The sequence below is a fragment of the Passer montanus genome, unplaced genomic scaffold (genome assembly GCF_014805655.1).
Source record: "Passer montanus isolate IOZ18808 unplaced genomic scaffold, ASM1480565v1 scaffold20, whole genome shotgun sequence".
Lineage (NCBI taxonomy): Eukaryota > Metazoa > Chordata > Aves > Passeriformes > Passeridae > Passer > Passer montanus.
The window spans coordinates 11343783-11356059 of record NW_024366592.1 but is presented as its reverse complement, the minus strand read 5'-3'; the positions used below and the strand labels follow the sequence as shown (position 1 = coordinate 11356059).

At 41.4% G+C, this 12277-nt stretch overlaps 1 protein-coding gene across 2 annotated transcripts in view; it reads left to right on the top strand.

Annotated features, from left to right (window-relative positions):
- The window catches only part of CREB3L2 (cAMP responsive element binding protein 3 like 2), a 70875-nt gene extending 58598 nt beyond the window's left edge, over nt 1-12277 (top strand). For both annotated transcript variants that reach the window (XM_039707982.1, XM_039707981.1), the window contains exons 8-12: nt 404-472; nt 7497-7596; nt 8492-8618; nt 9320-9545; nt 10360-12277. In XM_039707982.1, coding sequence (XP_039563916.1) covers nt 404-472; nt 7497-7596; nt 8492-8618; nt 9320-9545; nt 10360-10435 — 598 coding nt within the window. In that variant the 3' untranslated portion in view covers nt 10436-12277. The remainder of the gene's footprint in view (nt 1-403; nt 473-7496; nt 7597-8491; nt 8619-9319; nt 9546-10359) is intronic.

The following is a 12277-nucleotide window of genomic DNA, read 5'->3' as shown; positions in this document are numbered from 1 at the left end:
TTGTTTTCTTAGGAGTCAGATGTTTTACTTGGACCTCTTACATGTTATATGACAATGTCCTTTAGTTTGGGGATTTCCAGGGACGGTTTGGAAATGGGTAGTATCTTGGGACAGTCTTGAGCTCTGTCCTTAATCTCATGGCTTATTAGACCTCATAAGCTTGAAATTTGAGGCTCCAATTTCAGAAGCATGGCATTTGCCAGACAGCTAATGCAACTTTTGCTTTGTGTTTCACGCTATGAAGTGTGATTAAATATTACGACTGAAGTTCATTGGTGTAATTGTTTCTTTAAATGTAGGCAAGATCTTGGAGCTCTCAGTGAAGGCAAGTTTGGCTTGTTTTACAATCACTTGAATAAATAACTGATGTTTTTATATTTCTCTTCTGTTGTGCTGTCTCCAGAGTTGAGACCTGCTCAAATGAAAACAGTGAGCTGCGTAAGAAGGTTGAAGTCCTGGAGAACACTAACAGGTAAGGTATGGATATCATCAAACAAAACTTGATAGCGGGATATTACCATGAAAAGTGAAAATCTGGAGGTTAAGTGATCAACTGCAATGTGAAAAGCTGTGTCTGATGGGGCTCATGTCAGAGAAAGATGTGGAAGGCCAGTTATTGTGACTGCAGTGGGATATAAAGCATGGAGGTTTGGATGTCATGTCTTAAACTGCCTCCTCAGCCTGTGGTGTGCTTGAGAAACCTTTTAGCACACTTCTCTGAGTTCCTTCACTGCCCAAGGGAATGTAATTAGCAATATAAATCAAAATAGCCCCTACATTCCAGCTCTCCCAAGTTGTCTTTATTTAGTGAAATTTTGCCAGGAAGCCTTAACCTGTCTCGCTTTCAGAATTAACAGTGCTGAAATTCCAGAGTCATTATTACTTCCTTTTGCACTACTAGATGTCACTGCAATTATTGTGCAACCTTCTAACTATCTCACACCCCAGAATTTTCTTCATTTGGAGGGGAAAATCATCTTCTTGCTTCTTCATTTCTGAAAAAATGGGTGACTCAGTGGTGGCTTTTTCAAAAGACACATGGCAGAAGATGTTGAATATCTAAGCTTTTAATTTGATGTTAGCTGAGAGTGCAGTGTCAATCCTGGTTTATGCTCAGTGTGGCAAATCCCAGTGAGTAGGTACTAGATGAACCCACCCTTAACACTTCCCAGTTAGAGGCATTTGCAGTGATGGCTGAATATTACCAAGGAACATGATGATGACACTGAAGTGTGGGGGAAGGCTGGGATTTGAAGGTAAGACCCACGATCATGGAAAATGGCCCTAGAGCTGATCTGGCAGCCAGTGCATTGCTAATTGAGTGGCATGTGTTGTTTCTACTCTCTGGATCCAATCTCTGATTTCATGAAGCCAGCCCTGTAGCACTGTGACTTGCTGCAGAGTGTCTCCCACACAGTGCTCATGCATAAAGACATCTGCTGCTTGCTTGAAGCGAGCCAAGCCATTTCTGCACCTCTTATGTCATCCTCCATGGTCTGACATAAAAGAACCAGGAACTATTCTGTAGGTGTGGAGTAGAGATGTCTCACCCAGTATCTGTCCGAGAAGGTACTGAAGCCATCTTCTCTTAAGAAAAGGTGCAGCTGTAGATTATCCCCTTGGGTACAACATGTTATCAACTGCTTTCCCCAGTTAAGATAAATTTGGCCAGCTGTTTTAATCTCTGAGCTGTTGGGGATGCACTCAAGCTTTGTTGGTGTTACCCATCCTTTCAGAAAGGACCTTTGGCATCTTACCTATTATTTGATTATCTTAATTCTTTCATGCTAAATGCTCTAAAAAGTTTTAGGTAAGTGATATGATCTCCAAATCCTTCATACTTTGGCCACGTGGGATGAGTTGCATTGTTTCCTTCCCTCTGCAATAGCATTGATATTGATCTGTAATCTCATGCAGAGAAGCAGATGTTCGTCCTTCTGCACAGAAATTCTTTTAACTGAATGGCAGTGCTGTTTTGGCTATTTAGATATCAACTGTGTCTAAAATCTGCTAAGGCTTATGCGTGAAGTACTGAGAAATTTGTTAAAGTGCCTGCTTTCATCAAACCTCAGTAACATATCATATTTTAGAGTTTTTCACCTTAACTCCAAAAAGCTACTTTTCCTCTTTACTGTATAATTGTGCAACTGTGTCATTCAGAGAATGGGTCCAGACCCTGGTTTAATGTACATTATCCACATCCTACAGGGAATTCAAAATGTCTCATTTCCTCATTGGTATTTGCACAGAGCTTTGGCATGACATCTAGAAATTGTTCACATATTTCAGAACTTGTCTTCACAGCATCCTATAGCTGGAACTTTCATCTCCTACATACAGTCAGGAATCTGAGTTCGGAGCAGTGGTGGTCAAAATTATTTAGTGTCAGTTTGGTGTGTCAGATGCCCGATTTTTTATGTTTAGGACTTTATTTCTCAAAGTACCTAGCGCAGTTATGCACACATGTATCTTACTTAATATGCCCAAAGCAGAGCCCTAGTTGACTTTAGCTGTAACTTTGAGTATTCATTTCAGTAAAAATAATGAAGACATTATTGAATATATTATCTAAAATTAGATCTACAAACATCAAAGCTGTTCTCCTATTGTGAAAGACTGTAAGAGTGGAAGAAAGATAACAGGAAAATAAGATTACATGTTAAAATGATACTTTCAACTGTAGATGTAGACAAAGTTGGATTTTTACCTTGTTGAAAAGTTGGGCTATAGTTGCTTACCTAAAAGTTAATGAACATGTATTACTGTCAGTCACTATCATGTTTGTGTAATCTGGTTGGATTGAGAGGAACTGAAGAGCAATTTCCAAAACATACAACTGTTGAACAGCAGTTTCCCTTCAGTATGTGCAATCAGATTTTAAGAGTATGTTAATCTATATATAGAAAACATTTGCATAGATACATACCTAAGACTTCAGGGAAACCCTGCTTGCATTTCAAAATCTGGCTCCAAACCATGGAAACACTAGAATTTTTTTCTGATAAAAGTTTTCCTTCGTTTCTCTCAGTAACATGAAAAAAAAATTAGAAGATTCTTCCTTGAAAACCAGCCTTAGCCTGAAAATCTTGGTTTGAAAAGATGTAACATCAAAGGTGTGGGTGTGGTCAAAAAAACTGTATCCAGGAGCATCTCCCTTGGCATTCACACATCTTAAAAGACAGGGCAGGAGGCTGGGTATCAAGATGCCAGAGTTTTTAATTCTCATTACTCTGTGTGGGTGAGTGCAGCCTTTTTGTCAGCTTTAGTATTAGAACACTAACATATGTTACCTCTCCTAATTTGTGTGACTCAATCCCTTAAAAGAAACCCATCCAAGTTCCTTCCTAGGCAGTTTTCTCAAAATTAAGGAAGGACATTATTACATGCTTACCTGTTTTGTCTTGTAGCCACAAGTGAACCATTGGTATGAGTAGCATCTAAGCATGTGGGACACTGCTCTCTCAGAAAGCAAAGGGTGTGAGAAGAAGCTGGTGCTGGGTATTGAACTAAGTTGTCCCAGTCACCAAGAAGGCTTGACCCTCTCACATTTGAGACCAAAGGCAGAAACTGCCAGTGATCCTGAGGGTTGCAGACATTCTCTAACACCAGCATGGTTACCTGGGAGCCCTGTTTGTTCTTAAAGACAGTTTTGAAACATGTGGTTCTGGGTATCATGTGTTGAGAAGTGCTTTTGCTTCTCACTTTCGTTGAGTCTGTATTTGTAAGTATCTTGATGATCTCTTTTCCTGGAGAAATGATAGACACAGGATCCAGTGGTTGAGAGTGTCACATATGGACAACGAATGCAAGTGGCTGCCAGAGTTGCTCCCATGGAGTAACAGTATCCAGCTGTCTGCCAGTAGCCAGATCTTCACTAACAAGCACCTTAGAGGCAATGCCTTGTAAATAAAAATAGGGTATTCTTCCATTTCTTCAACTCCCAGTCATCTAAAGATCAAGTTGCACATGAGTCTGACCCACCAAGGGTTTATCAGCACCAAAGCTGCCAGACCTCACTGATTTGATTGGTTGTTCTTTCATTTGAGACTGATAAAGTCATCTCAGCAAATTGTTTTCAAGGAGTAAAGGATCTAGGTTTAAGTTCCAGTGAGATATCTTGCACCTAATTTCAGACCACCCTTACAATAGTTGACAAAGCTTGGCAGCCCTGGAGTAACTCCTTACTTTCAGACCAAGAGGTTTTTATGATGAAACATCTTCTATGGAAAATTGCTAGAGATTTTCTTTGTAATTCAAATGAGGGAAGATAGTGAATTTAAGTGGTCTTTTAGTTACAACTTTACTCTGGGATTTGTCCCCTTTCCTACAAATGGGACAGGCAGAGAAGGAATCTCTGTGTAGAATTAAAGACAGAATATTTTTTGCTCTCTTCTTATCAGAACTGGGTTTTCTTCCTCACACAATAGGAATAATCCTCTAAAAACTTTTGACTAGGAGAAAGTGTTTGGTGTCCCCTAGAAGATGTCTTGTTTGGTTGTTTTTTGTTTGTTTGCATCAATGTTAGATTTTAAACAGAAATAGTGACTTGAGGAAGTCTCCCAGGTGGTTCTGTAGTGAAAAGTTTTCTCTCCTTAATTTAAGTATCACTGGAAGCAGAAGGGAAGGCTTGACTTGCTCCATACTTTGGTAGAGAAAAGGCCTTTTCTGAAGATGAATAGATGTGAATATGCACCAGAACCAAGACATTACAGACAGACCGAGTTTGCTGGCAGCATGTGGAAGGAAGTGCAGGAGTCTTCAGTTACTTTACAGCTTTCCTATGAGGTGCTTCCATTGGCAGGGAGAAGCGTGAAAAGCACACTCACACCTCCTACAGAATTGACCCTCTAATTGAATATCCCTGGAAAACGTGTCAGACACAGTGAAAATTATCCCTGTGGGTGCAAACCCCCTTAGCATGCTGTCTTGGGATTGCATTTTCTCCTGTTAGCATTTCGCCATAGGCAGTGTATTCCATTAAAAGCATTTGTGGCCTTTCTACTGGTATTTAGAGGAAGCATCAGAGATCTGCTCCTTTTGCCTCTCCTGGTCTAGATCACCCTTGCAGCTGTCCAGTCACAAGCTTTTACATGGGAATCTTTTGACCTCAGAATCCAGTCTTCCACCGTTCCAGATTCAAACAAAGAATAAATGCATCAAGGAGTGTCCCATTTTGGCAGTGGCAGGACAAACTGATGTCATCTCTGGTCAAACTTGTTTCTTGTTCTTGCCTTGGTTCTTGCTCACAGTTTGCAAATGCACCTGTATCCTGTCAGCTCCAAGCACTGAGTCCTTGTGTGTTGAGAAGGAAACAGTAGCTCTGCTCAAACAGATAAATGACTTGGGGAAGAAAGACATTTTATGTGAAGGTATTTGGTAAATAAGGTGGAGGATGAATCTTCCTCTGTCTATAGAAGACCTCAGAATACCTGCCTAATTACACTTTCCAAAGAGACTGTTTTGTAATCAGCTCTCTGGGCCCACTCTGCCCAACAGGTTTTTTAAATTGAGCATGAAAAGGCAGAGATGAACAAACTGAGGAGAATTGCCTCTTTTCTGTTGATTTCCTCACCAGCCATTAGCTGTTTTCTCACTGACGCCTCCACAAAAAGTGGCAAGAATGATCAGCATTTCAAGGCTGCTGCTGCTGCCAGCCCCCGAGCTGAGGAGGAGGAGAGCTCCTTCCTCCTCACTCTGCAGAGCTGTTCTGCATCGAGCCCAGTGAGTCAGGCCTGAAATGGGGGAAAGATTTAGTCTTCCAAAATAGCCCAGAAAGTTCAGGGTTGAAAGAGCATTGCTGTCTAACACAGCTGGTGGCACGTGGTGGGAATACTGCAGGCAAGGTGTTCTGTGCCAGGAAATGATGGGCACAGGTCTGTGAGCCCTGTGCCATGCAGTGGAGGTCAGGGGGAACTGGGGAGAGATGCCAAAGGGAGCAGGGAATTAGGATGGTCTCATTTGGGTGGTGGACTCTGTTTGTATCTCTTAATTTGCCTGTGGTCTCTGTATTACTGAATAAACGATTGCATTCGGCATATCACTCTCTTTTTTAAGTACTGAGTTGCAGAGTAAGCCACGCTCTCAAGACCATTCAAGATATCCTTTCCTAACAAGTTGAGAAGGATCTGCTGGCCCAGATAAATCTGTGCTGTGAGAATGCCTTGTGCTCATTTCAGAATGTATTCCTGAAGTCCTTGAATTCATTAAACTCTAATTAGCAATGAGCATTGATGATTAAAAAAATCTATGAAAATAGGCAGACCAGTGTATATTGAGCTGTGGAGGCACCTCTGGGTCTGTCCTACAATTAGCTTTTAGCCATTTTGGTCTTAAAATACTCCTTCTATTTTCTCTGACATCCTGACCTTGCCTCTTGCTTTAGCTTTTGACGTAACAGCCTCTGAAACTGTCGTCTGGAGTTTCTATGGGGTATCCTCCACAGCAGATTGTGAAACTTACAGGAGAAGTGAAAAGTAAACTTGGGAACAAATAGAAAGTTTAGCATCTCGATACAAAATTGTACTATATTTGTGTTGAGGACAGGCATTTGGGTTGCTCATAGGTTGTTAAAAAAACTGCTGGGAAAATCCTGTACCGATCATACTTTGAGATAATTTCCCATTTAAATTACTTGTGTTCTGACTTCAGTAATTGATGCTACAGCAGAAAAAGTAAAAAAACAACAAAAAAAAACCAGTCAGAAAGGCTCTTCTGGTCTGGGACTGTTGAATCCAGCCACAAGAGAATTGTCACTGTGGTTGGGACCTCAAAGAGGTCCTGTTTCCAAAGAGGAAAGACACAATCAGAGTAGCCACTTGAAGCATCTGCAATTGTTGTCAACTCTGCAGAATTTAAGAAATAGCATGAAAGTGTTTTATTTAATAAATGAATGTGAGAAATGAAGCCTGTGTGTATGTCTGGTTTTAAGTTATTCTCTTTAAAAGTCAGCCAGCATGTGTTCTAATCAACTAAATAGCAAGATTTTGGGAAAAGAGAGTTTTGATAACCAACTGGATTACTGACTAGAGCAGTTGAAGGCTTTGATAACTAACTGAGCAGTTATAAACTTGATTTTGCATCTTAAAAAATAATGGCAAAACTCCTGCTGAGTTCATGATGACATAGAATCGGGTTATATATGCAACTGATCACTTGCATGCAGAGCAGTTTCAGTTGTTAATGTGCCATTTTCTATAGAAACACTGAAGTACAAATTTTATTTATAAAAACTTACTCAAAGTACTAAAGAAGTAATTGTTCAGGGACCTAAGCTGAGGGAAAACCAAAAAATCTTGAACGTTTCAGTGCTAATACATGTAAAAACTTTGTAAAATTAAAACCATTCCTTGCTATTGATTTTAAGGAGAAAACTTTAACTATCTTTACCTTATCCTAAATGCTGTATTATTGCCCTGTGTGGAATTTGGAAGAAAAATTTGTTTAACCAACAAACAGGTCAGTGTGTGTGATGCTTGTCTGTTGTCTTTGCTTTCCAGAACACTTCTGCAGCAGTTGCAGAGACTCCAAGCCGTGGTTGCTGGCAAAGTGTCCCGCTCGTGTAAGGCAGCTAGCACACAAACAGGGACCTGTCTTATGGTGAGTGTCCCTAAGGCTGGGAATTCTAAGGGAAGGAGAATCTCTTACAAGGCACATCTCTTGTTCTGCAAAGCCTCTCAATGGCAAATTTGCAGCTTAGGGAACTCCTTTTCATGATTTAACAATTTTGAGGGAGGTGGCTGATGAAGATTAATAATTGTGGGAAGGTACTGAGTTCTGGAGAAGACTGGGCCTGTGCTTTTGGCTGGGTGCTGCAGTGATGAAAGAAGGAGCAGTACTCTTCAAGGGACTCACTTTATTTTTTTCCTGCAGTATTATATGGTGGAAATTGTGTCTAGAGTTGTAAAATGAAAATGAGGTGACCTTTGGGGCTCGGTGCTTTTGATACTAATAAAAATAAACTTGCTCAACCAAATCAAAATATGACTGAGGCTGTAAATCTACCTCTGTCCTATTTTAGTAGTAGTAGTCAAGATAAGAAAATGAGTTGAATGAAACCATTCCTTTTCCCTCCTTACACTCAGCTGTCAAGTTCCCTTTATACCTAAAGTGCTGTAAATTGATGGAAATAATTTACAAGGCATAAGCTGTTCTCCCAGTCTAGCCTCACTGTCACTTGGAAGCAAAACTGGGGCCAGCAGCAGAAATAATACTGGAAATCCTCAGCAGTGCCTGTAAGACACACATGGCAGCTTTATCTGTATTTCAGCTTTGTAAGTAAAAAAGGCAGCTGGTCAGAATAGTGCAGACATTGAAAACGAACCCCAGCATTGAAATGTGCCCTTTGAAGCACTGAATTGTTATTGTAAAGGTGCCTTAGCTAGGTGTGCAGTGGTGAGGATGGCTTCAAATGGTTTGTTTTGATAAAGTATCAGTTCTCTTGTGCGCATGTGGGTCAAGTGCACTCACCTCTCCTGCATCCTCCCTTTGCCAGATGGTGGTGCTGTGCTTTGCAGTAGTTTTTGGCAGCTTCTCCCAGAGCTATGGGCCATATCCTTCTGCTACAAAGATGGTGTTGCCCAGGCAGCATTCCTCACCAGAGTCCTACACAGATTCCATTGGTAAGTGACAACTATCCCAGTCTTGCTCTTTGCTTGGTTGTACTTAAGCACTTGTTTTCCACACCCATTCCTAACCCCCTTCTCAAGCACCTCTTGCACTTCTGATCCTTAAATGGCCATTTTTTAAATATATATATATATATACACATATACCTGTGCTTTCCTAAGAAGAATAGCTTGGCAAACTGTGCTGATGGCAGCAGACTTCATAAAAACGAGCAAAACCTTTTCCCCACTAGCCTGCTTGGTGCTTCTGTTTAAAGAATTTTTTGCCTCTGTTTGCAGAACTAAAGTTAGTGGTCTGTGAAAGGTAGCAGGATTTCTACTCGGTAGCAGATGTTCATACTGTTAAAATGCACAAATTATTTCAGTGGCTGTTTTCTTTGCCAGTGTCACCAAAGAGTCCAAGGACTGAATGGGAAACTGTTAGTATTACATAACCATAATGAACCAATATATTAGTAAAGTTATTATTTAATTTTGTTCTTGTTTTTTGAATAATTTAGGGCTTTTTGATCCCTACCTAGACCATTCCTGTGGTTTCTTTCTTCAGCTATCAAATTGCCAGTTAATCACTATGAAAAGAAAAGGCTTTTGCAGCTTTGGCTCTGCCCTAACAGTTTCCATTTCCTGAAATGACCAGGGTTGTTCTCTGAGCTGTCTGTTGCTCATCTCATTTTGCCTTCTGTCTTTGTATGCAGTGAGGTCAAGAAGCCTACTAATATATGAAGAGCCTCAACAGCTGGAGGAGCCATCCAGCCCGATCTCCTTTGCAGATCGCAGTGACAGGCAAACAGACCCCTCCAAGTTCACAGCACTGTCCCTGGAAGCTGTGTCAGGGACACAGCCGGATGATATCATGCAGTTCACAATAGCCAACGAGACCAGGCTAGAGAAATCAGTGCTGCTGGGCCTGCAGCAGCACAGGTGAGTGCAGGGTAGGCTGCTTGTCACACGGGCGTTCTGTGTCACTCTTGTTCATGCCTGAAGGCCATAGGTTAGACTGGCAGCTCAGCTGTGCTGGTCACCATGAAGCAAGAGTTTGGCTTTTATCTGGAGAGCCTATAGGCAAAGTCACTGTTGCTCTGGAGAACTGTTTGCATCAGAATTGTAGTAATGCAGCTACCAAACTTGGTACTTCTGCCAGAAACCTAACCCCTGTAAGCCTGTTAGTTGGGCCTGCCCACTTCTTTAAAGCACTTACTTTGTACTTCCCAAAGGAATAAGCTTTTGGCAGTTGTATGGAAGTGTGAGGTTGTGATTCACTGGAATTTCAATGAGGTTAGGGCATGAAGAGCTGGAGTTTCTCACAGCAGTGATTTTACTAAAGCATTACTGCAGAAAGTTTGCAGGACTCAGCCTCAAGAGACAGACATGTAAAATTATCTGTAAATTACTTAAGTTCCTACCCTGAGTTCCCTCACTTCTAGCATAAGTGTAAGGGATTTTTTGTTGTTTGGTTTTTTTGGGTTTTTTAGCATAAATGTAAGTTTTGCAGGCCTCTGAAAAGAGACAGAGTTGCTGGTTTAAATACCTGCACTTCTTTCTGCTGTGCCTTTGCTTGCCTAGAAGCAAGGAGATGACTACTTCAGTATAATTCAGTATGTTTCCAGACACAGCTAACTGACAAATACCTGGCTGGTAAATACTGAATGGCTCTTTACGATTAGCTAAATCAAGCAGGATATGTGCTTAAAAAAATTACTATTAGCATTAACCTTTGCTTTTTTGTTCCCTACAGAGTCAACTCCGAACTAAAAGGAAATGAAACACTGAAGATAATTGAAATAGATAGAAGAGTCAATGCCACCTCTTAAAAATAAAAAAGGCCTTTTTTCTTGACTTCCCTCCTTCCCACATATTTTCAACCAAAGTTCCCCTGACTTGTCATCCTCAGTGAACCAAAGTACAAAAGAGAGGGAGTTCAACTTCTGCATTGACTGATGAGGCTGTGACTACAGATGGGATCTCTTGTCTTTGTAACTCCCTTCTTCACATTGTACACAGTCCCTGTCTCTGCTTTTATCCCTTTCCTGTCTAAAACTGCAAGGGCAGGACTGAATTATGATGGCAGATGATGCCTGCAGTGTGCCAGTGACTGGTGGGTGTGTGTGCCTGTACATGCACACAGCCTGATCTGAGCACAAAGACATTCTGGAGAAGGGTGAATTGTGCAAAACCAGTGGGACCATGTGGGCTATAGTTTTCTTGGGAGAAGGTAATTGAGAGAGAGAGGAGATGCAGCATGATGGTGCTTAGAGTCTCACCACAGCTCTGTGCCTACTGGTCTACAGCCCTTGAGCCTTTTGGGGGGATAGAGAAGCTCATGTGCAGCCTGCTGCTGAAGGGACAAGAAAGGGCCCTGACATGCTGAGTTCACAGCACAGGCAGGAGAGGGCTGGTCCATGATGCTGCTGAGTTATCCTCCCCATGCTCTGTCTCTTCTCCCCTCCAGCCTCTTCATCACTTAGCAGGGTAGGTTTCTCTGTGCATTGAAAGCAGTCCTAGTGGGCTTCCCTGCTTCCACCCTTGAGAAATTAAGCAAAAATCAGTCACTGTCTTACCACACACTATGTGGGAGAATTACACTAGTTTAACTAAATCTGTTTAGAAAGCAGGTTTTGTTACATTTATGCAATATTTTAGATGGATGCCCTTTAGTCTGCTTAAGGCTAATCTATTTAGCTTAAGTCAGCTCCTTCCCAACAAACTAAATCAATGTAAGGCTGAAACCAGAAGTGCCTCCTGAGAGGACTGTATGGATTTAATTTATTGGCTTCTAGCTGGTTGATGAAAATTCTTGTGTAGACCTGGTCTCAGATTGTCTTGTGTTTTCCTTTCCTTGCCATCTTCCTGTTACTGTTGTAAATAGTATTTATTAGTTTTGACAAATTCTGTTCAGGTAGTTGCAATTAAGAGAACTGAGCTTTCCTATCCCTGCAAGTGATCTGGGCAGACCCTGAAATTGGACAGACAAACATCACTGAATACTCATTTCCTCCCCTTAAATTTGAATTGTCCTAAAATAAATCCACGTGTCTTATTTTCCTTTTGCCTGCTTTTCCAGAGGTGTGGTCTGAGACCAGCTGCTTTGGGTACAGATAGGGCCAGCTCTTGCCTAGAGGTGGTGGATCCTGTATTAACTGTATGCCAAGGCAGCCTCTGATCTGAAGAGCTGATTGTGTAGGCAGGAGACCTGTCAAAAGAGCAATGAGATGAGCACGTGAAGAGGTGAAGTGATGGCCCAGGCTCTCTGAGAAAGCCAAGAGCAGCATTCAGGTCTGGTCCTGGTCCAATACTCTTCTCCATGCTTTGTTTCCTTCTTGCCCTGTGGTGTTGTCTTCAGGCGTCCCCTCTCTCCCTCTCTCTCTCTCTCTCTCAGTACCCTGGTCATGCCTTTGCCTGAGTTGTGCTTTTTGCAATTTGTCCTTGCAGGGGCATAGTTGAACTCAGTCCGGAATTTAAGCAGGGTTTTATCTGGTTCTTACAGAAGGGCACTCATGCTCCATTGAGGATGGATCTAATGTGAAAATCCTAATTCAGCAGGCTAGCATAGCTACTTAACAGTTTACCAGAAGTCAATTAAAAAAAAAGAAAAATAATTTGAAGCTCTTTTTTCTCCTTTATTTTTTCCTAATGATAAATAAGGGAAAAACCAA